Source organism: Podarcis vaucheri (genome assembly GCF_965113315.1).
Source record: "Podarcis vaucheri genome assembly, chromosome: 1".
In the NCBI taxonomy this organism is placed as follows: domain Eukaryota; kingdom Metazoa; phylum Chordata; class Lepidosauria; order Squamata; family Lacertidae; genus Podarcis; species Podarcis vaucheri.
In genome coordinates this window covers 68973643-68999167 of record NC_138759.1, presented here as the reverse complement: position 1 = coordinate 68999167, position 25525 = coordinate 68973643, and the positions used below count along the sequence as shown (strand labels likewise).

Genomic DNA, 25525 nt, shown 5'->3' with positions numbered 1-25525 from the left:
GCTGTTCTATATTCCTTTATTTAGGCTATAATTTCTGTGCAACTGAAGGCTTTATCTTGTAATTTTGCACAACATCCATGCATAAATATAGCAGAACTAGCAACTGTGTTTTATTGAAAATGTGCTCCTAGGATGAGATATTTAACCAAACAAGCTAGTAATAAGTTCAAGTGGATTCAATCACATTAGGTTCCCTAGTAAATTAATTTGGGTTGTGGTGTCAACACAGAGTGTTATTTTGCTCTCAAATCTATTAAAGAAAAGAAGGAAAGAAATCAGATGCAGATAGCCTTGGAAACAGCTGTAATTAAACTGGACTTCTAAATAATCAGCTAAACTGGTAAAGGACTTTGTGTGATGACCAGCCAGGGGGTCTGCATTTATTGTTCTTTTTAATGTATAGGCTGATCTCTTGAGACAATCAAACTCAGTATTTAGCAGGCTTTTGTTTTAAACCCACAGTCCCTTGAGAACTGAAAAGGAATCATGGTTGGTTAAATGTGGGAAAATTTAGTAATGCCTGGTTAAAAGCTTTACAGCTGGATTAATGAGTAACCTACACTTTAATTATACTGCTACTGCTCTCCCACTGTGTTATAGCTTCTTCTTTGCTACTATAAAGTTCTCCACGCTGTTTAACTTAGTCACTTACAGCCTGAAAATGCCAGTGTCCTCGGGCGATCTGCTGTTACTTATGCTTGGGACAGTGTATCTTAGAGAAGGAAGCTCTGCGCCAGTGTCTAATCAGCAAGGTATGGCTATGATTTCGTGCTTGTCTTTAAATGTTTTCTAACAGCATAGATCCATATTACCGCATGATTAATAGATGTTATCTTCGCTCGGAGTGCCCCCAGTTTGGTTTATTTCAAGGGAGATTAGACGCTGGCTGTTTAATGAGCATTCCTTCTGATCCATTTGTGTGGAGGTTTGATAGCACTTGCATCGACACAACGTCATTTCGCATTTTCCAGTGCATTTCTCCCTCGCTTTCCTTACTGCAGAAAGTTCAGTCTTTTGAGGAAGTGGGTTTGTTGTGCAAAACTTTCCAAACCATTATAAGTGTGAAACCTGAATTTGCCTGTGTGATTGAATCCCACTCAAAAATAGCAGCAATCTAGAAACACTTTTTTTTTTTTTTTTAGTTCTCAGTTTCATCCCAGCTGCAGCTCTTCTGCATGGGGTGGAGTGATTTCCCTCCCCTAGTCCAAATTGCCTTGCCTAAGGAGCGGATTCAAATGCCCTGTGACAGCAGCTACATGCATAGTGTAATGCAAGAAAAGCAAGCCATTGCATGTATAAGTGGTGTCCAAACTTTTTTCAAAGAAGGCCAGATTTAATGAAGTGAAGGGCCGTGAGGGCTGATCAAAGTTGTTAATCTTTTCTTTAGGATTGAAGTTGTTGAGCTTTTTAAAGGGTTGAAGTTGTTGAGGGTGTTTTTTTTAGGATTTTACCCCAGGAAATGAACTGCCACAGACTTTGGACATGCCTGTATTGTATATGAATCAACTTTATAATTTTTCAGAAGAGTTGCCATGTGGAATTCATGCATCAAAACAATGAAATCACTTGTTTCTTCTTAAAGAATAACAAATGTATTGTAGTACATACTTCCTTTATGATCCTGGAGATAGGCTATTCGTGAAACTTTGTATGACAGCAATGAATACCGGTATATTTTTCTGAACTTTACTTATTCATATATCAGTTTTGATGTTTATGTGATAGATAGAAGCCATAGAGGCAAACAAAAGTGCTGCTGGACCTTTGATAAAGCCAAACCTGTTATAACTTCACAGTGGTTTCTAGCTATAGCAAACTTTTCCGGAGAGTGATATTTCACTCCCATTTCAATTCTGTGAAGATATTTCACTTCTATTTGGCATGAGAATGTAACTTGTTAACCACTGTGTATATTTCCAAAATAAGCTATGACAAACACACCCCAAAGCCTGGGTTCTCTTTTTCCATCTGAAATCCCAATAACACCATTTCTATAGAGGTCTGTGCATAGATGTTGTTATGTTTGTTAAACATATACATATATATTGAGCTATTTTTCTTTGCGAAGGTCAACCAGCAGAATGAAAACACAAAGTTTGAGTGCACTTCTCAAATTTAGAACCTTGAGTGTTGATTGTTTTTGCTAGTAACTTGAGTTTTACTCACTGCGTTCATAGTGACTTGCAGTGCAAGCCTTCTCTACTCAGAAGCAAGTTATACTGAGTTCAGTAGGATTACTCTGACATACATAGATGAAGGATAACAGCCTAAGATTAGAAATAATACAGATTATTAGATATTAATGGGAAAACTTCAATTAGTACCATCTGGAAGTGAAAAGTTATTTGGCATCTTATGAAAAAAACTGGAGAATGACATCCAGGTGTCTTGCCCTCCCCCTCACTTTTCTGCACCCTTGTTCTTATGCCTTTCAGATTCCAAGTGTGGGCAGAAAGTGGAAGCAAATTCATGGCATCTTTATAGCTATCTCTCTCGGATTGTTGGCGGGACCCAGGTGCAACAAGGTTCTCACCCATGGCAGGTGAGCATATCTCTCCCAGTTACAGTTTTAGTCCAAGATCTAAGGTCTCCAGCTCAGCAGTCCTCCACCTGATGCCCTCTGGATGTCCCAGACTACAGCTCCCATCATCCCTGCCCATTAGCCATGCTGACTAGTGCTCATGGGAGCTGTAGCCCCAAACATCTAGAAGTCAGTAGACTTTTGCGGAAGGCTAGCCTAGCTTATCATGGATGTGAGGGGCAGGACGGACCAAAAAAACAGGGTATTGCCTACAAAGTCACTTGTTGTTTGCTGCCCAGAACTCCCTTTGGGAAGAAGGGCAAGATATAAATTTAATAAAAAAATAAATAATATGAAGCCCTATCGGAAGATACACTGAGAATACAACCCTAAGCATGTCTACTCAGAAGTAAGACCCATTGAGCTCACACCCAAGTAAACAAGGTCTAGGATTGTAACCTTAATTTTCAGTGAAAGGGAGTCTGTAAGAGCATATGGTCTACTATTTAAACAGATCTTTCAGATCAAAAATCAGTGGTAAAAGAAGTGTTTCTTTTTAATGAGTGCCCTGTAATATTAGAATTTTGCAGATATACAAGTAGAACATAGGGGGAGACACAGCTTCAGTATTTAAACAGATGATAGCCAAGATTGCCTCCCCACATCAGATCTCCAGAAAGAAGCAAAAGCCCCAAAGGCCCTGATCTTTTCTAGCTTCTATGTATGTGTCTTGTAATCTAATTGCCCCAGAATGCTTCTTTTGTTTTCTGTTCTCAACTAGCTTGCTGCCTCCTCCTAGCTAGAGAGGGGACTGAGAATGAGTCATCTTCTGCTTCAGCAAGCCTCCTTGGACCATTTATCTGAAGTTTCCTAAAATAAAATAAAAACCCCACATGCCTGGCAACTTTGACACAGGCTTCTATGGGAATCTCCAGCAGTACTTCTGGTTCCAGTATTCCACATAATACTTATTTGTCTCCTTTCCCCTTCCCCTCATTCTTTCTGCTACAGGGAACGACTAAGATATGATGAGCATGAAGGTTAACATGTAAATGTAGGCATTCACTGAAACATAGGGAGAGAGGGAAGGAGAAAAATACTAAAGTGGCAGGATTATTTTAGTACTGTCTACTTATCACTTCTTTGCATGTGAATGTTTGCATTACAAGACAGATACTGAGAAGCTCTGAAAAGTAAGAGTTCTATAGGAGAATGTGATAGTTAGCATTCACTTCTGCTACATATCCCTAGTAATTTGGTGTGTGTGTCCGCGTGCATACACCCCCCCCACACACTATTTTCAGACATTAGCAAAATTCATTCAGGATTGTAAACATTCAAATGTGAATGCCAACAATCACCATGTTGGGACATGCACGGCACCTCTTCTGTTTTCTGTCTTGCTTTTGCAGATGCAATAAGAACAGGTTTGCATTTTCTAATGTGACATGCTCTCTTTATGGCACAGGTTTCCTTGAAACGAAATAATCGTCATTTCTGTGGAGGAACCCTTGTTTCCTCTCAGTGGATAATCACAGCTGCTCACTGCGTTGTAAGCAGGTACAGATAGAGAATTCCATTCTTTTGTAAGCAGGTGCAGATGGGGAATTCCACTTGAAGGCCAAAAATTCCAGGTTGTTGTTTTGTTATATATTTTTCATAGCTTTTAAAAAATGTGCACTGCACCTGAAAGCAGCTACTGAAGGGAAGTATATAAAGTCATAAAATAAATATAAATGCATAAATGAAATATTTAGGGTTTGGTGCTATGTGATGCTATTTCTGTATTTTGTTTGGCTTTGTTTCAAAAGATGAAAATCGGTTCCACCCCCTTTTTTTTAAATGGTTTTCTACCACTATGCAGATACCTGCTTGGTTCACTGACCGTAACTGCTGGGGAGCATGATCTGCGCCAGAAAGAGCAGGAAGAGCAAACCCTACATGTAAAATCAATCACCAGACATCCAAAATTTAATGTGAAGAAACCAATGGATTATGACATTGCCCTTCTGAGAATGAACGGTCACTTTAAATATGGTAATCTTGTCTACAATTACCTGCCTGTTATAAACATTATTTGTAATACTCAAGGGAAAAATAATTTATTATCACAAAGCATAAGTGAATCACAAATTTCATTGCCAGAACTGGTGCCTTTCCGTTGCTTTATTCAGGAGAACTCCTAGGACCAAATTGATGGGGATATTGTGGACTGTGTAGATTAATTTGTTTCTCAAGGCGAGGGTAGTGTGATTGATTTGCCATATGACCAGCTTTACAACTCAACCACTCTCAGCATGCCAGCTGGGTCATGTGACTTGGTCATGAATCAAGCTGTGGCCATGGCCAAATCGGCTGCCAAGAAAAATGTGGCAAATAAAGAAGGTACTGGCATGCCCACCAAGTAATTTCTCACAATCTCTCTCTAGTGTGCTGAACTGAGAGTACAGGAAGCAAAGAGGAGAGAGATCTTGCAAAGCAGGTGTCTCCCTGCCCCCCCCCAAAGAACCTTGCTGGATCAAACCGCTGAATCTGACATCCTGTTTCTCTCAGTGGCCAAGCAGATGCTTCTGGGAAGCCCACAAGCAGAGCTGGAAGACAGTAATCATAATGTCACCATGTAAAGCCATGCACTTAAAAGGACTAGCAGGAGGCTGTTTCCCCACTCCATCCCCATACAATACAATTCAGACAAACACAAGCAGTAATAAAAAAATATTGAGGTCTTTAAAAAACAACGAAAGCAGCTGGTACAGTGATCTTCGCAAGGGGGCAGTTTCACAGATGTAGGGCTCCCACAGAGGAAATCCTATTTCTGGTACCAGCTAGTCTGCAATTGTCTTAATGCCTCAGCAGGCAGTCCTTCAAATAGCCTGGTCTCTCAATCTGACTAATCTCTTTGCACCCCTGGGTACATTTAGGAATTTGAGAAATTGTAAAGGATAACACCGCAAAATTTCTGACGTGTGGAATGTGGTTAGCACACTGAGATTGTCTTTTGGGGGAGATCCTAGCTACATAGCGGGTCCCACATAATACAGTTAAATTAGAGTTGCAATACATCCACAGTTTCCCAGACATAGCCAAGATTCAACTGTTGGAAACAGCGCCCAGGCGGTTAAATGTCTGGGGAGATCTGGACGAGTGGCAACCCATGTCGGAAGTGTAGATTTTGGTGAATTTCCTTAAAAATAGCTCAAAAACTTCATATTTTTTTGTTTTGCAAAAAAAGCAGATCAGAAGGTCGGTGGTTCAAATCCCCGCAATGGGGTGAGCTCCCGTTGCTCAGTCCTAGCTCCTGCCAACCTAGCAGTTTGAAAGCACGACAAAAAATGCAAGTAGATAAATAGGTACCGCTCTGGCAGGAAGGTAAACAGTGCTTCCATGCACTGCTCTGGTTTCGGTGTTCCATTGCACCAGAAGCAGCTTAGTCATGCTGGTCACATGACCCGGAAAAACTGTCTGCGGACAAATGCCAGCTCCCTCGGCTTGTAAAGTGAGATGAGCACCGCAACCCCACTGTCGTCTGTGATTGGACTTAACTGTCAGGGGTCCTTTACCATTACCTTTTTATTTCTAAATATGATTGCTCTGCATATCCCATCTCCCCTTCTCTGTCTCTCTCACTGGGATGAACAAGACACCCTCTCCTTTGATAGCTGTGTAGATAATATCCCTTGCTCGGCCTGGATGTGAGTGTGTTTTAGTAACCTCTGACTTTTGGGTGATTAGAATACAGCCTACTGTACAAAGTTTTCTCATCCTTGCTCTGAAAGATTAGCGAGGCAGGACTTAGCTTCACAGAAGCCATGCTGATCTTTCTTCAGCAAGACTTGATCTTCTATGTCCTTGATAATTGTGTTTTTTTCACCCATTTATCCGGTGGATTCAGAGCATAGCTCCCACTGTGCAGACTGCAAGGGCTGCAAAGGTCTAGTGACTACTGTTTGTGTCCTGAATCCCTGGAGAGAGCACCACCAGTCACTGTAGACAATATTAAAACTTTAAAGTGCATTTGAAACACATTCTTTCCCTCAAATAATTCTGGGCATTCACAGAGTTGCAGTTCCCAACAGCACTAGACTAATGACAGTGCCCAGAATTCTTGGCTAGGGGGCAGGAAATGCACTATGAATGTGCTTTAAAGTCATACCCAGCCAGAAGCTAGATAAACCAGTAGAATAATGTGGTATAAGGCAATTTTCTAAGCAAAGTGGGGTCACATCATGGGGAAATGGCTTACACACTGCTGTATGGGACTGGGACTTGAGAGATATGGGGATCTTGCAGTAATCTTTATGGTCCTATAGAACCGTATTTCTTTGTGGCTTGTTTATGGATGAGAGAAAGAAAGGGCTGCTATTCAGGTTTTTCTGAGTTACATACATTTGAGAAGCACACAAAACCAAAAAGTTTAACAGTTTGTGTGATGTTGCTTTTCATTTGGAGCTGAAAAGGGTTGGGACTTAAATTAACATTATTCTAATATGTCACACATTAATATTCCAATATGCCACTGTGTTCATGGCAGGTTCAACAGTTGGGCCGGTATGTCTTCCTGAACCCAATGAAACGTTCGATCCAGGATATATATGTGTCACTTCTGGCTGGGGTCGCCTAAGAGAAAGTAAGCCTAAGTTATTATTTTTGGAAGCATGGCCATATCAAAGCAGCTGTGTAATTTTTTTTGATGCGAGTTGATGTTTTGTGATTCATCCCTTTGCAACACAATCCCCAACTGGTTAAGACTTCCTATATGCTGAAACAAAGGTACAATAATAAATGAGAAGGGGGCCGGGGAGTGGTTTTGAAGCCGTTACAGCAGAGAAGAGAGAAGCAATGACAAACTGAAGAGGCTCAAGAAAGGTGACCCTTCTCACAATTAAGGAGCTTTGGGCAAACATTTCTTCTTCCAGTGTACAATTTCAACTCCAAATTGATGTCATTATTCAAGCTTCTTAGTGAGCAAATACTGGATACTGCTGTAAAGAGATATTCAAAAGCCTGTTCTTATTTTTGTTTTGTTTAAAATGACTTAACGAAGGAAGGACATAACTATATCCCCCCCCCCCGCAATGTCCAATGACCTCACACTGAATATTCCAAAATTAGTCTTGGCTCTACTTCTTGTAGTGTCACTTGCCATATTTTTCTGTGGCAGCCACATTGAATGAATGGCTGAAAAAAATATTTTCTCCCTTGCTGTAATGTACTGTTCCTCCACCAACACCATTCGCTGTCTGGCTTGGGCATTTTGTGGGAAGGATCAAATCTTGGTTACAAAGCACCTGATTGTCATGCAGAAGGTCTTCCAAGTTCTTGCTATAAAACTGTTTCTTACGGTGTGCTTGTTTTCTAGATGGTATCCTCCCTGAAGTCCTGCATGAAGTGGAGTTGCCCATCCTAGACCACAGTGAATGTTCTAGAGCATTGTCAACTTTAAAGAAACCTGTTCAGGGTGACACTCTAATGTGTGCTGGGTTTCCAGATGGTGGAAAGGATGCCTGCCAGGTTGGTAAAATGAAGAGCCTTTTCTTCCCATCTACCTGCCTGCCTTTCCATCTTGTGATGGGGCGGGGGAACTTTCCAGCAGGAAGAACAGAGCAAAGAGACACAAGCACTTCATCACAAGCCCATACTTTTCATGCAGAAGATCCTAAGTTCCACTCTCGACACCCACTGTTAGACTCCTTTTCATGAAGCAGCAGTCCATCACAAGCACTTCAGGCCCAAAACATTTTGCTGCCCGAAGCAAAACTCAAATGGTGTCCCATCCCACTGGTATAGCCAATGCTATCCCGCCCTCCCCAGCCGAAGCCGGGCTCAGGGCGGCTAACAACAATATATAAATTCTTGCCTTCCTCTGTTCCTGTTCCCCATCCTCATAGTAAAGGTAAAGGGACCCCTGACCATTAGGTCTAGTCGTGGCCGACTGGGGTTGCGGCGCTCATCTCGCTTTATTGGCCGAGAGAGCCAGCATACAGCTTCCGGGTCATGTGGCCAGCATGACTAAGCCACTTCTGGCGAACCAGAGCAGCACACGGAAACGCCATTTACCTTCCAGCCAAAATGGTACCTATTTATCTACTTGCACTTTGACGTGCTTTTGAACTGCTAGGTTGGCAGGAGCAGGGACCGAGCAACGGGAGCTCACCCCGCCGCAGGGATTCGAACCGCCAACCTTCTGATCGGCAAGTCCTAGGCTCTGTGCTTTAACCCACAGTGCCACCCATGCCCCCCCCCATCCTCATAGCTTTGCCTTAAACAGATCACTTCAAACTGCCACATGGCAGGGGCAGTCCTGTCCATTGGACAACTGCAGGGTGTACTTTTGAAGGATCGCTTAAAATACTTGCATGCAGTGCTTTATATATGTCTCATTTGGATCTGTTTCTTTTCCCTGCAGGGTGACTCTGGGGGATCTCTGGTGTGCATGCGTGAACATGGTTCTTGGACCCTGGTTGGGGTGACCTCATGGGGCTATGGGTGTGCTCGCGGCTGGATGCAAAACCTAAGAAAAAAGTATAACAGAAGAGGAACACCAGGAGTTTTTACAGACCTTACCAAGGTGCTCCCTTGGATTCAGCAACATATCAACACCGGTAGTCAATATTAATCACCTTCTGCCTAATTCACATATTAAGGCTTGTATCCAGCAAAGTTTTTCCATTTGCACAAGGATTATCACTTCTGTAGTGGAAGGCCCTTTCCTTCTCCTCTTCCTGCATCTCCCTGAAATCTACTGCAGAAGGTTAGAGAAAGCCCCAGGACCATTTGGGGGAGGGGGGAGGAGAGGGAATGGAAGTTCCATTGCACAAATGGAAGTCCTTTTGTGAACAGGATTAATTTGTCGGCAACAACCCTAAATCTTTTCTTCAACGCTGCCAACCCAACAGAAAAACATAACCTGTTGGGGTGGTATGGAGAAGTTGATTCTTCTGTAAAACTAATAATTGCAGTTTTGACTGGTTTGTATGGCAGATAATACTGTCCCTTATGTTTTTATATATGCTGGAAGCTGCCCAGAGTGACTGGGGCAACCCTATCAGATGGGCAGGGTACAAATAATAAAATTATTACAAATTATTATTATCAGTTTGATTTCAGCAGCTTTACCGTCATGACAGCTGCTGTGAGTTCCACTTAGAACTGTTCCAGTACAGTTGTTGATGAATATATTGCCTTAGGACAGGCTTCCTCAAACTTGGTCCTCCAGATGTTTTTGGTCTACAGCTCCCATGATCCCTAGCTAGCAGGACCAGTGGTCAGGGATGATGGGAGTTGTAGTCTCAAAACATCTGGAGGGCCGAGTTTGAGGAAACCTGCTTAGGGCATCCTTGTTATATGGAGTCAGGCCCAAAGGGAGCAATAGATGTTTGGTTGTTACAAATTCATTATTACATTTCTGATTTGCCATAATATTAATAGTTCTTCACTAGGATATTTCTCTTTTCCTTTTTAATTAGATATCAGAATGAAAAGCTCTACAGGTGAGTATAATGTGCTGGAAAACGCCTTCCTGAACTAAGTATGTACTGGCAGAGTCCAAGATTTCTTGTGTATGATTAAAAAGTATGGATTAGAAATGATTATTTTCGCAATGCTTAGTTTTGTCTGTCTTTCCACTGCATATCTGTTAGACCAATAAATCTTGATATCTTCATATCCACATCACAGCATCATGCAGTGTGCAAGATGGCAAACTCCCTGGCAATGAAGGACAGCTTGTTTTCCCTGATCATCCTAAGCATTTTTACCAGGACAACCAGTGAGTAGCTGAAGTCCCTTTTCAGAAACTGTACCTGGTCTCATGCACCTGTGCTTTATTGATTGCCAACTAGAATTCAGTCCTTGTGCATCAATCCAGGTTGTGCGTTTGGACTCTGCTTGTCCCAGAAGGAATGCATATACTGCTGAATTTTACCCGCTTTGATGTGGAATCTGATATGTACTGTGACTATGATGCCTTGTCAGTGATTTCTAAGGACAACAGGCTCCTTGGTGAGTGTCTTCTTCGAAATATATAAGGCACCAGACTGCACTTTTTCCCAAATGAAAAGCAGGCGGTTCTTGTATAGTTGAAAAGTTGGATATGATATCAAAATTTGGTGCCAGCACATGCTGTACTGAAGTGAACACATGATGTGCATTAATGACCTGTCCAGACAGGAATTTCACCTATGGGGACTTCATGGCATGGACACAAAAATCACCCCTATTTTCCTCTGAAGTCTTGGCTACCATAGTAGTGCTTTGCTTCCCAGTATGCCTGACACTGAGTGAGGCCACCCATGCCCAACAGCCTAGGGGAGGGTACGAATGTAGAGGAGTTGCTCTTTGCTTTCCCTCATTGATGTTGGAGGGCCCTTACCCACATTGACTGAACTCACTTTCACGTTGACAAAAGTTACAGTTGAAAATGGTGCATGGCCAGCTGAGCAGAGAATAAGAAGACAGGAAAGAGTTATCCACCTTTCTCATCCGCCTTGCTTAAGATGGCCCGATCCTGACCTTGCTTTTCCTTTCTGAAGGGATTTTGGAATTTCATGTGTAATGATGCTCCAGACACTTAGACAGAGCTGAGTATTCAGAGGTGTTTTTGGGGGCAGAGGCTTTGCTGCTAAGATGCCCACAATGAACACAACTGAAATCTGGATACAAATGCTAGGTTGAGCCTGACATATATTGAAGCATTTTTGGGTTGACTCTTCTCCTTCTGGATCTTATATAACCACCAGGTTACACATTCTTGTTGTAAATTAGTGGTGTGCAGTGACATTTTTTTGAAGGGGAACAGTTAGGGCCAGAGGTGCCAGCTTGCAAAGGTGACAGAGGGTGGGGGGATATTGCGTGTGGGATGCCCCAACATCCTGACATTGTGCAAGCACTGTGATTCCCTCCCTAACCTGGGCAGAAGCATCCCAGGCTTTGGGAAGGAGGTGCCAGTGCTCTGATAATATGCTGGAGCTCTCCTGCCTTCTTCCCAAAGCTTGGTGGGCTTTGGGAAGATGGCAGAGGCAGACTCTTGAACTCGTCAGAGCATTGCACCTCTCTCCCTAAGCCAGACAGAAGCTTCCTGGGTTTTAGGAAGGAGGCCCCAGGGGAACATTTAGGGGACTAGTCTCCCTAGTCCACTGATCACACATCACTGGCTCGAATACTATGGTCCTAAGCATACCTACCCAGAAGCAGGTTCTTCTCACATTAGTAGAACCACTCAGGTAAATATTAGCAAAATTACATTGATAAAATTAACGTCTTTCAGGGAAATTCTGTGGCAAGGAGCCCCCGTTACCGATTTTGGTTGGTTCCAATAGCCTAACGCTAAAATTTGTATCTGATAACAAAGAACACGGATCTGGGTTCTCTATGATATACCAAACTATTGAGCCAGATTCTCTTCAAGGTAAGTTTCAATACTTTCTAATAATATATGAGAGGCCAAAGAGGCTTCACAATATATATGGATTACAGGCACTAGATCTGTTACTTTATTAATTGCGATACTTTTTTTGTACCTTACCAGTCCTTACATGGGAGTGCTCTAGGGAGATTCTATGATTTGTAGCTTTAGCAGTCATTGGTCGAGATGCAATTAGAACACAGGCTTACCATACAGAAGGGTTTGATGGTGAAGAACTGAGCAGTTACACAATTATTAATATAAGTGGACCGCATGAGTCCTTTACAGACTTACCTCTGAAGACCTCTGGAGGAAAAAATGACTCTGTAACAGGCACATCCAACAGGTAGATCGTGATCTACTGGTAGATCACTGAACGTCTTTGGTAGATCACTGGCTCCCCCCAAAGAAGCTCAACAAGTTTGGCTCCCCTAAAGAAAGCTCAACATTTATTGCCCTGCACCCCAAAACCCGGGGCTTTCCTCTTCCCTAAAAGCAGCTCAACAACTTTGACCTGAACCCCTCAAAAAGGGGGTAGATCACTGCCAGTCTTTAACTCTGTGAGTAGATTGCAGTCTGTTGGGAGTTGGCCACCCTTGCTCCATAAGAATCAAGGGCAAACCCAACCCAACCATCTACCTATTCTTCAAATACCCATATCTAGAAAGTTTCCTTATTACAGAATTGACTCTTGGAAGTCCACTGAAGCAATCCTTTAATAATAAATAAAACAACCACCACCTTATATTTTACTACAGTGGTACCTCGGGTTATATATGCTTCAGGTTACAGACGCTTCAGGTTACAGACTCTGCTAACCCAGAAATAGTACCTTGGGTTAAGAACTTTGCTTCAGGATAAGAACAGAAATTGTGCAGCAGCGGCAGCGGGAGGCCCCATTAGCTAAAGTGGTGCTTCAGGTTAAGAACAGTTTCAGGTTAAGAACGGACCTCTGGAACGAATTAAGTACTTAACCCGAGGTATTACTGTATAAGTATAATGAGCACACAAAAGCTTCCAGTGGTTTATAGTTTGCCAAGGGGCTATTTAAATTGTCTCACTTTACTTTTGCTTCACTGTCTTTCTAGACTCTGGCTGTGGATCTATTGCCATACTTTTTGAGGAAGGAACAGTACAAAGCATGCACTACCCCGAGGCTTACAATAATCTGGCAGATTGTCAATGGATTGTTCAAGCTCCAGAAAACCACGTGGTCAAGGTACAAGGCAGGGCTGATTTACTGATATCAGCACAAAGGGTTTCCTCTGAACACCCTAAGTTTGATTCCAACCTTCACAAGCAGTGTAACATTTCGCTCATGAGGCTGCCTTATTTTGGTGCTGTTTTATTATTAGTTAACATATAATATCTTGCATTGGGATATCATTTAAATGCAAGTGGATAGTATTCAACTAGGTTTTACTCAGGGTAAAACTTCATTAACATGACTAAGGCAGATCCATCAATTCCAATAGACCTCCTCTAAGCAAATCTTAGTTTAATACCACTGTGTGTGGATTTCTTTCTTTCTTTCTTTCTTCCTTTCCTTTCCTTTCCTTTCCTTTCCTTTCCTTTCCTTTCCTTTCCCTTTCCCTTTCCCTTTCCCTTTCCCTTTCCCTTTCCCTTTCCCTTTCCCTTTCCCTTTCCTTTCCTTTCTTGTTTCAGTGTCTTTTGAACCTGTCTGTCTTCAAACTCATTCATACATTTTGGGTGTACTTCTATGTGACACTGACACTTTTGCTATATTCGTGTAATATAGGGGTGTAGGTTGTATGTGATGCTGTCTCCTCTGTTTACATTCTTGTGGTAAATCAATAATTCATTCCCAAATATGAATTTCAGACACTAGAAAATGAAGTATACTATTTTTCTTCTGGCAGCAACCATCTCCAGCCATCTTTCATCACATTCTTCTACAAATGTCATCATAGACCAGTACCCCAATATAATTTGCATTTCTAAAATGTTGGTGTGTACTCTGCTTCCAAGTATTAATATCTTATCTGTTAATACTCCCCAGTATTCACGTTATATCTGTACGTCTTATTGGAGGCCTCCAGTGACTACAATGACGTTTGGCCTTGGGGCCCCAGAGGTTGCTACCCACATTTTGATACATGCAAGCACTGTAGACTGCAGTCAAGCGTAAACTGTGGATCTGCTTTGATTTGTAAATTATAATAAATGATAATGTTTGCATTTGGGGGTGTGCAGAGAATTCCTATGCATGTTTATTCTGAAGTAAGCCTCCATGTGCATCTGAAGTGTGTGCTCCATGTGCACATTTATTCCAGCCTTTATTGCAGCATTAATCTATGCCTTGTTTAAATAGTATTTTCTTACTTGCCATAGGCAGGGCAGCAATTTAGTTTCCTTAGTAACACTGCTGAATGATCTATGGCCAATAAGAAAAATATCTGAAACTAAACCTTTGTGTTTGATAAACTTCAGGTTCTTTTGCTGTTGGTTCTTTTTTTAAGCTCACATATGAAAATTTTGAATTGGAGGAAAATGAAGGCTGCACTTATGACTCAGTGACAGTGTATGAAAATGTTGCAAAGGATAATGAAATAGGTTTGTTTTTTATACTTATTTCTAATGCTGTGCACTAAATGAGATTTGAGTCCATTGCCAGGATCCCTTTCTTCCCAGTTGGGTTTCAGTACCCAAAATAAGTTCAGTTGGGGAGAAAGTAGTGGGTGGTGCGGCAACGCTGCAAGAAATGGATTCATTTCACTACACACCATGTACACACTTGGTTCTTAGAACTGGCCTCCATCCCTACTTCAAGTGAGTGAGTCTTCTTCAAGTGATTGTGGTAGGCTGCACTTTTAAACAAGGGGATCAGTTGCCATCACATGTAGTCACACTGTTTTTCACTATTTAGCTAATCTTGCATTACACACACGCGCATAATTACAACTCACAGGGAAACCTCTAGTCAGCATCTGAAACTGTCCATTATACTTTTTCATTCTACAAATTCCTTTACTTTATATCAAGGAAATAGTAGCAGTGACCTAACACACAGGGTGTAATACAACACTGAGCAAGCATTTTAGTGCAAGCATTTCTGCTTAATAGACAGAGCACTTTCCCCCTCCTCCCCTGCCTCTCCTTCTGTTATGGGGGTTCTCCCAACCCCCCTGAGCAGATTTGTGGAGGATGCAGGGGAGAAGTCCTGTTTCACTAGTGGAACTCACTGCACTGACTTTCAACAGTGCATCAGTTTAATGGGATCTGACCCAATGTTGATATAAAGAGTTTGTCAGCACAGAGGATGCCATTTTTTTTACGACACCCAATGGATTTAACGTTTTGTATGCAGAGATGCAGGGAAGTTGTTTCTGTTCTTCTGTGAACCTTGCCACTTACCTTCTTTAGCTCGATCCTGTGGATTTGCTGTTCCAGCACCAGTTGTGAGTTCCTCTAGTACCATGCTGGTCAAGTTTCATTCAGATGAGACAGAGACGTTTGGTGGATTCAAAGCCAGATTTTTATTCATCTCTGTTGCAGGTAATGGAAAATGGAGGATTATTCTAGCCCTAGAAGAAAGTTGATTTGAGGAATTCTGACAATGATTCTCCCCTCTTTCTTTTTGAAACTAGATCTGAACATATCAAATTTGAGCAGTGAAGTAATGCTTCCAGAGGAAACAAGTGATGCCTCGAATGAAACTGACATTCCTGGTAAATCATCTTCTGTGAAGGTATCCTTTGGTAGGAGAAGGGAAAGGGCAAAATGAATGTAGAGAGGAGTCCAGGGTTTGGTTTGTAGATATTCTATATAGATATTCTATAGGTATTCTAGATATTCTATAAATTCTACATACACACCAAGTTTGGCTGGAAAAATGTGTTTTCCTAATAAGGCAAATCCAAAATATATTGCAGACTTCACTGCCTCTACTAGCCATCCAGTGGAGCTCCTCCAAACGGTTCAGAGGTTCCTGGCGCCTGAAGGAGTTTCCTTGGAGCCCTCTGTGGCCCACTGTTTATAAGACATTTTGAGGGTAAAGTTGTATGACTCTGTAGAGATATTGATCCTTTAGTTCACGCAAAACAAGCGTGAATCTTGATCATGCTCAATCTGGATCATGGTAAACAAGACCTAGCCAGCAGGACATCCTTGGGCAGCTTCAGGGCATGGTGAAAGGGGTAGCACTTGAAATAGTCATTGGCCGATTTCTAATACACTGATTCTTGGGAAGGTGACCGAGAAGGTTGTGGCAGAACAGCTGCAGGCATTCTTGGATGAAACAAGTTACCCTGACCAATTTCAGTCTGGTTGGCCTGGTTTAGAGGTCAAATCAGCCTAGCTTGTCCGGATAAATGACCTCCACTGGGAGAAAAACAAGGAGAGTCTAATTATTTTGTTTCATCTCAGTGTAGCTTGTGATACCATTGGCCATGGTGTCCTCTCAGACCAGCTCTGTGAAACTGGTGTCAGGGTAGTTTATGGTAGTTCTGGTCCTACCTGCAGGGTCGGTTCCATAGAGTCACCCTGGGATGCTGCAGGACCCTATCTTATCGCAGTGTTAGTTAGCATCTGTATGAAGACACCTGGAAGGATCATTGGGGGGATATGGAGCAAAGTATTATTAGTATGCTGATGATGCATCACTCTGTCTCTCCATAATGTCTGAACTTGGAGTGGTCATGCAGGCTCTGGACCAGTATCTGACCACAGCTGTGGGCTGGATGAGGGCCAGTGAACTGAGTTTAACTCCTGGCAAAACAGGTGGCCTTGGTGGCTAAGGGTCCCTTTTGCCAGCTTTGGTTGGTTAGGCAGCTGCAGCTGTTCCTGGATTGAGATGGCTTGACCACTGTGACCTTGGATTACTGCAGGATGCTCTGTTCTGGGATTCCCTTTGACTTAACCTAGAAGCTGCTGCTGTCTCAGAATGCAGTAGCTAAATTGCTGATTGGGGTACCCCACTGACACCATGTAATGCTTCTGCTAAAGGAGATGCACTGGCTGCCAATATGCTACCAGGAACCATTCACATTTTGCTTCGATCATTTAAAACCCTAAAAAACTTGGCACCACCATAAAGTCTTGTCCGCTGTATCCCTACCTGGCAACTGCGCTCCTCAGATGGAGCACTGCTGAGAATACCACATGCCCCAGAGATGCACTTACCCTGAACTAGAAATTGGGCTTTTAGTGTTGCAGCTCCAGCTCTCTGGAATCAATTACCAGCTGAAATCAGACAGGCACCTCGTGTGATGACGTTTAGGTGCCTAAGGAAGACATTTTGGTTTAGGAAGGCTTTCCCCGAGGTGCATCCCAATCATTTTATGGAAGATCAGTTTTATATCTGATGAACCTGTTCTGTTTTTCAAATTTGTATGGATAGCCTGACTGTTTTAGAGTTGAAATAAAACTAAAACTAAAAAAAAAAAAAATTGTCCAGTAGCACCTTATAGACCAACTAAGTTTGTTCTGGTATAAGCTTTCATGTGCATGCACACTTCTTCAGATACATGCACATGAAAACTTATACCAGAACAAACTTAGTTGGTCTATAAGGTGCTACTGGACATTTTTTTTTTTTTTACTACATTAGACCAACACAGCTACCTACGTGTTTTAGAGCTGGTTTAACTGATTTTATTGTACTTGGGATGTGTGATCCTGTGTTTAATTCTGTTTTTACTGAGTACATTGATGGGTTTATTTTGCAAAGTGGTCTGTAAATTCAACAGTTGTTGATGTTACTATGTTAGTGTAAGACATGAGTAGGCAAACTAAGGCCTGGGGGCTGGATCTGGCCCAACTGCCTTCTAAATCCAGCCCGTGGACGGTCTGAGAATCAGCGTGTTTTTACATGGGTAGAATGTGTCCTTTTATTTAAAATGCATCGCTGGGTTATTCGTGGGGCATAGGAATTCGTTCATTTTTTCCCCCTTCAAAATATAGTCTGGCCTCCCACAAGGTCTAAGGGACAATGGACCAGCCCCCTGCTGAAAAAGTTTGCTGACTCCTGGACTAAGCAGGCTGCTAAGGTCAGCAAATGTAAACTTCCCTGGGATAGCTGCTCCTTCCCACCAGTAGTGGCTCCTGGAACCAAAAGAGAGAGAGAGAGATGAATAGGCTCCCTCCTCCATCATCACCATGCTGTGGCTGGTGGTTGTCCTGGCCAATGAACTGCTTCATTAGCCACCACTGAAATGCCATCCTATCATTTGTCTGCAAGTCCTACTAAATCCAGTGAGACATTCATATTAAATAGAAGTTGCCTCTGTAGAATCAGCCAAATGTGGGTAGCTTTTTCCTTCCACCCCCTTTTAAAAAAACTATTTTTATTAAAGATTTTCTTGGTTTACAAAAGTACGTGCATTGTGTCTTTTTCAGGTTGTAAAGTCTTTTCTACCGATCTTGTACATTTGAGTGTTGTATACAGTATAAAGTTGGGGAAGAAAAGAAGGGAGAGAGGAGGAGTGGTGAGACTTATATGTGGGCAGCCTTGTTCCGTAATAGGCACAAGTTGTTGGTTGTTGTTTTCTCCAGTGTGCAAAAGCTTTTCCTCTTTTCTCTGTTGCCAGCTGACATTTGTGGAGTAGCATCCAACCAGCCCAGGTTTCTTTTCAGTCGGATAGTTGGAGGCGAAGAAGCTGTACCATATTCTTGGCCTTGGCAGGCAAGCATACAAATTTTGGGAGAAAACATCTGTGGAGGGGCGGTTCTTACAAGCACATGGGTGGTGACTGCTGCTCACTGTTTCAAAGGGATGTAAGTACTATGTTATGTTTTAGCAACAATAGTTCACAGCGCCTGAACAGTTTGGAAAGCACATTAACAAATGCATTATTTAGAGTGTCATCCTATGGATGTGTACTTATGACTACATATTGATAAGTGTGTATAACATCCTTCACCAGCCTGCTGAAGATTTAGACTACTGTGCTGGCTGGGGTGATGGGAGTAATCCATCTGGAAGGCATTAGCTGAAGACTGGTATATAGGATTGCATGCTTAGAGTGCAATTCTGTGCATGTCTATGCAGAAGATGCCCTGCTTGAAAACAGAGGCTGCTGCCACCTATGGATTTTTTTAAAAATATGTCACTATCTCCCATAACATGAACTCCCAACCCCCATTTCCCACCATACTAGAAGAATTCAAAGAAGGTAACACCCCAGAAGTTCTGAAGACCAGTCATCACACTCAGAGTAACTAGGGATAGCATGCATGTAAATGAAAACGTGTGTAGGTTTGGTGAGCTCTTGGCAGACTATGTACCAAATTGCAAGAGACAGAAGGATTTATATTCCTCTGGTACCTACAAAAAATGTGGGTATCTACTCAGAAGAAAGTCCCACTTTGTTTAGACTTCAGCGCAAATCAAATTTGTTCCTATTCTGTGTGTATTTGGAATCCCTGTGTGGATGGGAGTAACATATTATCATGCTTGAATGAAAATGTGTGGTACAGACTGTTGGAAGAAACTTCCGGGTTTGTTTTAACCAATTACATTCTCTGCAAAGGGAAAAATACAGAGATTTTTGGAGTGTGGTTGCTGGAGCTCATGACATTGGAGAACAAGAGCATAATAGTCAGGTTAGTACAAGTCATTCTGCATTTATGGAAGGAACATGTCCTTATCCTGCAACATGCACAAAGAATTCTACCCCCTCCCCCAAGACTGTGGGAGCAAAACGAAAAAGAGTTTTACATGAAGTGTATTTTCAAATACATCTGTCTATCTATCATCTATCATCTATCATCTATCTATCTTTATCTATATCGATCATCGATCATCTATCTATCTATCTATCTATCTATCTATCATCTATCTATCTATCTATCATCTATCTATCTATCTATCTATCTATCTATCTATCTACAGATAGGTAGCCGTGTTGGTCTGCCATAGTCAAAATAAAAAAATCTCTTCCAGTAGCACCTTAAAGACCAACTAAGTTAGTTCTTGGTATGAGCTTTCGTGTACATGCACACTTCTTCAGATACACTGAAACAGAAGTTGCCAGATCTGTTTCAGTGTATCTGAAGAAGTGTGCATGCACCCGAAAGCTCATACCAAGAACTAACTTAGTTGGTCTTTAAGGTGCTACTGGAAGAGATTTTTTTATTTTATCTATCTATCTATCTATCATCTATCTATCTATCTATCTATCTCTCTATCATCAACTATCTATCATCATGATGGACTTTATAGTGAAGTAGGTTGTTACCAGTGAAGGTAGGTAACTACCTGAAATGTGTTTGTAAATATTGTTTTTATTAAGGATTTTCTTGGGTTACAATAGTACAAGCATTGTCTCTACTTTCATATCATAAAGTCCTTTCTAAAACTGGTTTTGTTCAATGTGACACTTTAATGTTGTATACAGTATAAGGTTGGGGGGAAAGGGGGGGGAGAGGAGTAGAGCAGTCTTTGAGCTGCTGACATCTTCCCATGTATCATCCTGCTGTGCTTTCCTATTTCTAGAAAAGATTGGTGAAACAGTACATTCTGCATCCAGATTTTAACACCACAACTACAGATTCAGATATTGCACTGGTGGAACTCACTGAGCCTTTAGAATTCAATCATTATGTTCGTTCTGTGTGTCTGCCTGAGAAAGATGAAAAGCTTGAGGCCTCCAGGGTGTGTGTCATTACAGGTTGGGGCATTCATTATGAAGGTGAGTGCATTTTCCTTTCAGTAAGAATTTTGTGTTCATCTATTAGCCAGAATGATTGCTAGCCATTCCTTTTTCATTAGGGACTGGTGGAGAAGAGGGGTTCATGAGCTGAAAATGTGGACTGCAAAAGAATTAAGTTCATGCAAGTTAAGCTTGGCATGTGAAAGAGAAAAAATAATGTTCTCTTCACATTTAATATCTGAATCTTAGTTTTTGCTGAGTGTGTTCTTTTTAACCCCTCAAGATGGAGAACTTTCAAGAAAACTCCATCAACTTGAAGTTCCTATTTTGGTTTCTGAAGAATGTCAGAAATACTATACGAACCATCCGGGTGGTCTGAACAAGCGAATGTTCTGTGCCGGATTTCCTACTGAAGGAGGAAAGGATGCGTGTACAGTAAGCAGTCAGAGTAAATTCATTCTATTCAACCAGGAATTAACAAGGTCTGTGCAATAATTCTGCAAACACCCAGCAAAACAGGGACCCATAACTTTATTAGAGCCAAGGCAAAACTTCTTTTGGTTCTTGGGTAGCCATAACTACCAAGTACTAAAACACAGAGTGGAAAATGAAACTAGGGATAGGCAAATTTACCCCATGAGAGGTCTTCTAATTAATTAATGTCATGGTAGAAGCTGAGATGACATATCTGTTTTTCTAAGATCTCGTAAGCATGTTTGATTTTTGCATGTGCAAAGCCATGAGTGAGAAAGCTGTTGAACAAGGACAGTGGATATTAATCAATATCTCATGATTTCTCCTGCTAGTGGCCTCTCCATTTCCACCTCCCATGGTTCCTTCACCTCCCCACTGTTTTTTAAACAATGTTTTGCTGTTATCTTAGTGGCAATGACATTGCCATGCTCTGCTTCATTTTGAGAAAGAGGGCCCTTCTTCAGAGTGAGGCGTGGTGAGGGGTGAGGCAGTCAGGAAAGCATCACTTTGCTGCAGCATCTAGTCTATAACTGCTTGAAGGTCTCATATGAATGTCAGTGGAACTGTTTTGTTGGCAGGAAGCCTCATCTGAAATATTATTATTTTTGGTCACAATTCCTTACTCTGCACTAGTGTCTCTTACCATAACCATCCAGAAACAGAGCTCTATAGATTGCTATCTTTCACTCTGTTGAGCACCTACTTGCTGTCATAACTGTGTGCTGGCAAATGATAAAAGAACGAGCAGCTTAAAGCTGGCAACAGTGGTGGTTGCAGGAGACAGGCGCTGCATTCATTTCTTTGTTGCTAGCTTCAGCCTACAGTCTGAAGATAAGGACATGAATAGCAATACCCCTTAATATTTAGAAAATGCAGAATGTGTAAACTGAGGTCACACTGATGGCTCTTGAAAGTATCTTTCCTCGTCAACTTACAAATAAGTATACATTAACTTTAAGCTCTATTCATTTTTATTAGGGTGATTCAGGAGGTCCACTGGTTTGTCCATCAGAAGAGTCAAGCTACTACACCCTTAATGGAATAATAAGCTGGGGCCATGGTTGTGGAAGAACTGGCTATCCAGGAGTTTATACGAATGTTGCGTCTTTCACCAATTGGATCGGTCAGCACATATATGGAACCAGTAGGCATCTCTGTTTATTTTAACAACAGCATCCAATCTAGAGGGACGCTTTCTAAGGAGGGATGTCCAGTATGCTTCCACAGGCATGTGGCGCTGTATAGAAGTGTCACAGACCTACTGGCACCCCCTGCATGTGTTAGAGGAGATGGAAGCAGTGCTAAATCAATTGCACACATGCACACACATGAACCTGCTCTGGGACAAAGTCCTCTGCTTCTTGTCTTTGGGCACAAGAAGGCAACATAAACACATCACACGTGTGTTCACCTCCTCTGGAGAATCACCAGGATACTCAGGGTCTTGTTGAATGAGAGAAACAGAAAGTGGGGAGAGAGCATGAAGACATAGCACTGGATTTGGGGGGTGAGGGGGGTTCCTCTGCACAGGATGCTGAGCAGCGGGAGTGCATCATCATCATCATCACCATCATCATCACCATCATACCTATATTTATATGGATGCGCAGAACAGAAGGCAGGAGGGAGGGAAAATAAGGAATATTTAGGGAGGGGATGCCAAATTTTGTCCTCACTCAGGGTGCCATATTACCAAAGTCCAGCCCTGAAAAATGTCTGGTCTCCTACTGCAGGAGCAAGTTCTGCTCCTACCACCTTCTCTTGCTGTGCCTACCACACATACTACAGTAAGGCCATGACTGCCCCTCCTTACATTGGTGAAGACCCTAGCTCTGTCACAAAGGCTTGTTCCACAATAAATTGGCCTTCAGGCTTCCACAATACTCTTGCTTGGTTTTGCTCAAGCGAACCAAAACAGCTGCTGCTTTGCGGTTATTGGTCACCTGAAAGTGTACAGCGGGCAATCAGGTTAAGCAATGACTACGTTATTTCCCATGCCAATGTATTTTATTGCAGTGATACCATGCAGGCTTAATCCATGAATGACCTACCTTGTCGAACACTTTAATTAGAGGTCCTTAACCGATATGAGGCACCTGTCTAAAACCCCCTATGGCCTTTTCCTGTTTGCCTTCCCTCTCCCCATTTCTCTCTCAGTTCGGTATATTAAAATTATTCCTTCATCTCTTCCAATCAACTGTGGCTACACCAACACTGACCCTAGGCTGGGGTCCCAAGACTCACAAAATCGTGTTCACCTATTGAAACTGGAACACAAGTGTGAAGTGCTTTGAACTGCTAGGAACACAACCTCTTTTTGAATTCATCACAAGTGGTAGTAGCACTTAATTAAAAGCCATTTTTAGAGAGGGCTGTTTTCCCCATAACCAGAGGCATACCTAGGCTCCCTGGCACCCTTGGTAAGTTGCTGTATCAGTACATACACGCCCCCCCCCCAGTCCCTTGCACTTTTCACAAGGAGATATCTGTGCCTCCAAAGCTGGGAAAGAACATGAACCAGAAACCCAAAAACTTTGCTTTTTGTCACCTTTCACGCTCTGCCAGTGACTGCTCTACCTCCTCTCCTCCTCTGCCATTGGTCCATCTGCTTCCCTGCCTCCTTCCACTCACTGCTTTTGCTTCTGTCTTTTTCCTCTTCCTGCAGCTCTTGCTGACTCTCTCCATCATTCTTTCTTCCCTCCTCTCACACGTCTAATAGCACTGCTCTGCCAAGGTGCCCAGAGAAGCTTGCATCCCTCGCCCAGCCACCCAGAGCAGTGGAGGAGCAGCTCAGAGAGCAGGCAGACAGGCAGGAAGGCTCCCAGCCACTCTGAGCCAGAGTGGAGAGGCATACTTTTTGCACCTGCCCTCTGGTCCTGTGCCCTTGGCGGGGGCCGACCTAAACAACCCCTAGGTATACCCTTGCCCATAACAAGTTTGCCACAGCCTCGTTATAATTAGATGGCTATGATCTCTTGGCTGTTTTATACTTGGACTTGACTGTCTTGCCTCTTTTGCAGACTCCTCAAGCCAGGAATGAAGATCTTCTATGAATGTGAGCATTTAAACCAACAGCTAAACCATGTGACTTGACAGCTTTGTTCCAGAGTTCATGGACTGCATGTTTCATAATTTGAAGAAGGCGGCAGCGTAGCCTTCACATGCCTTCAATATATCAGTGCAGCTTTGGACATTTCCATTTAGAAATAATGTTGCTGCAATTCTATGCACAGTTTCCTAGGAGTAAGTCCCATTGAACTTACTGGGAGCATGTGAGTTTTCCCCAATGAAATGTTTCACGTGAATATTTTTTTATAATATAAGGTAACATAAATTATTATTTTTTTAAAATCTATTAATACGCATTTTTCAATTTATCATGCCATATGACAGTAAGATCACTTTCAGACATCTAGAAGAAGCACGTGTACTTTCTGTTTCTTTTCTTCATGCTCCAGAGTCTTAGTCAAAATAAAGCTAGTTTGCAACCCCACCACATGGAAACATCTGTTCTGTCCCCACATTGGGATATTCATTTATTAATAAAGGTTTGATTGGTGTGTGCATATTTAAGTTTCTATGTGCATTTAGTGATTACTTAGGTAGAAGCACTTGATGAAGATTAAGGATAATTCATAGATTTATTGTAACCTGGAATAGTCACTACAGCCTTACAGTAAAGATAACTTTGTTCTTTAAATGGATGTATTATATTTTTAAAAAGCACACTCTCAACTGCCTGTAGCTTGAAGCGAGGGCAAGGAAAGTAGATGTCATTGGGTGGGGTGGGTGGTGCCATTGAACTCTTAATATGGCTGGATGTTAAGCAAAGCAAGAGGGTAAGACAACCTGACTTGGCATTGAAGTCATAGTGCCAGCACTCCCCAATGGTTAACTTTACTTGTAGAGTCTTGGAAGGGACCTGACTGTGGGGGGATATCTTGGAGGAGGGGAATGTCATGAAGAGTTTCAGCTGTTCATAATTTACTACTACACCACGGTTTCCTCCTATCCCAAGATCCTAATATACCTCCAGGATCCTTCCATACTTCTGTAATTTTCCTGAATCTTTACTATTATTATTTTTTTTAAAAAAAATACAAATTAATATAGTTTATCAAATCACATGGTACATTCTCCTATGGAACCGATGATGGACATTTAATATTTATGTGATGGTTTGGAAACGGAGGTTTCTAATAAAGAGCTACTCCGATTCCTGCTCACAACAGCCAGGCTCACAGTGGCCAAACACTGGAAGTCTGCTGCAGGAAATTTGCAAAACTATTGGAACCTCCAGTTCTGGACCATTGCATTAATGGGAAAGTTAACAAAACATACATCCAAAAGCGAAGGACAACTTTTCTATAGTTTGGCATCCATTTATTGAATATGCTCAAGCAAAGGAATATGATTGGCAGCCGCCCTCTTCCCATGGATTCCTTTGGGAAAAACATTCTTGGATAATATGTTCAGGAAGCACAATTGTCTGGAACCATAATGCTGTTTTGGGAA

The 25525-nt window shown here is 42.1% G+C and overlaps 1 protein-coding gene across 1 annotated transcript; it reads left to right on the top strand.

Annotated features, from left to right (window-relative positions):
• Positions 1–427: 427 nt before the first annotated feature.
• On the top strand, positions 428–24486 carry OVCH2 (ovochymase 2). The gene is made up of 21 exons (XM_082213208.1): positions 428–752; positions 2436–2542; positions 3990–4081; positions 4386–4558; positions 7053–7148; positions 7881–8032; positions 8928–9123; positions 9988–10011; positions 10199–10289; positions 10389–10522; positions 11787–11927; positions 13013–13143; positions 14405–14498; positions 15309–15440; positions 15533–15613; positions 18473–18659; positions 19415–19487; positions 20380–20575; positions 20820–20971; positions 21989–22154; positions 24031–24486. Exons 1-21 carry the CDS (start codon positions 548–550, stop codon positions 24048–24050), a joined length of 2643 nt encoding a protein of 880 aa, XP_082069334.1. The 5' UTR covers positions 428–547; the 3' UTR covers positions 24051–24486.
• The last annotated feature ends 1039 nt before the right edge of the window (positions 24487–25525 follow it).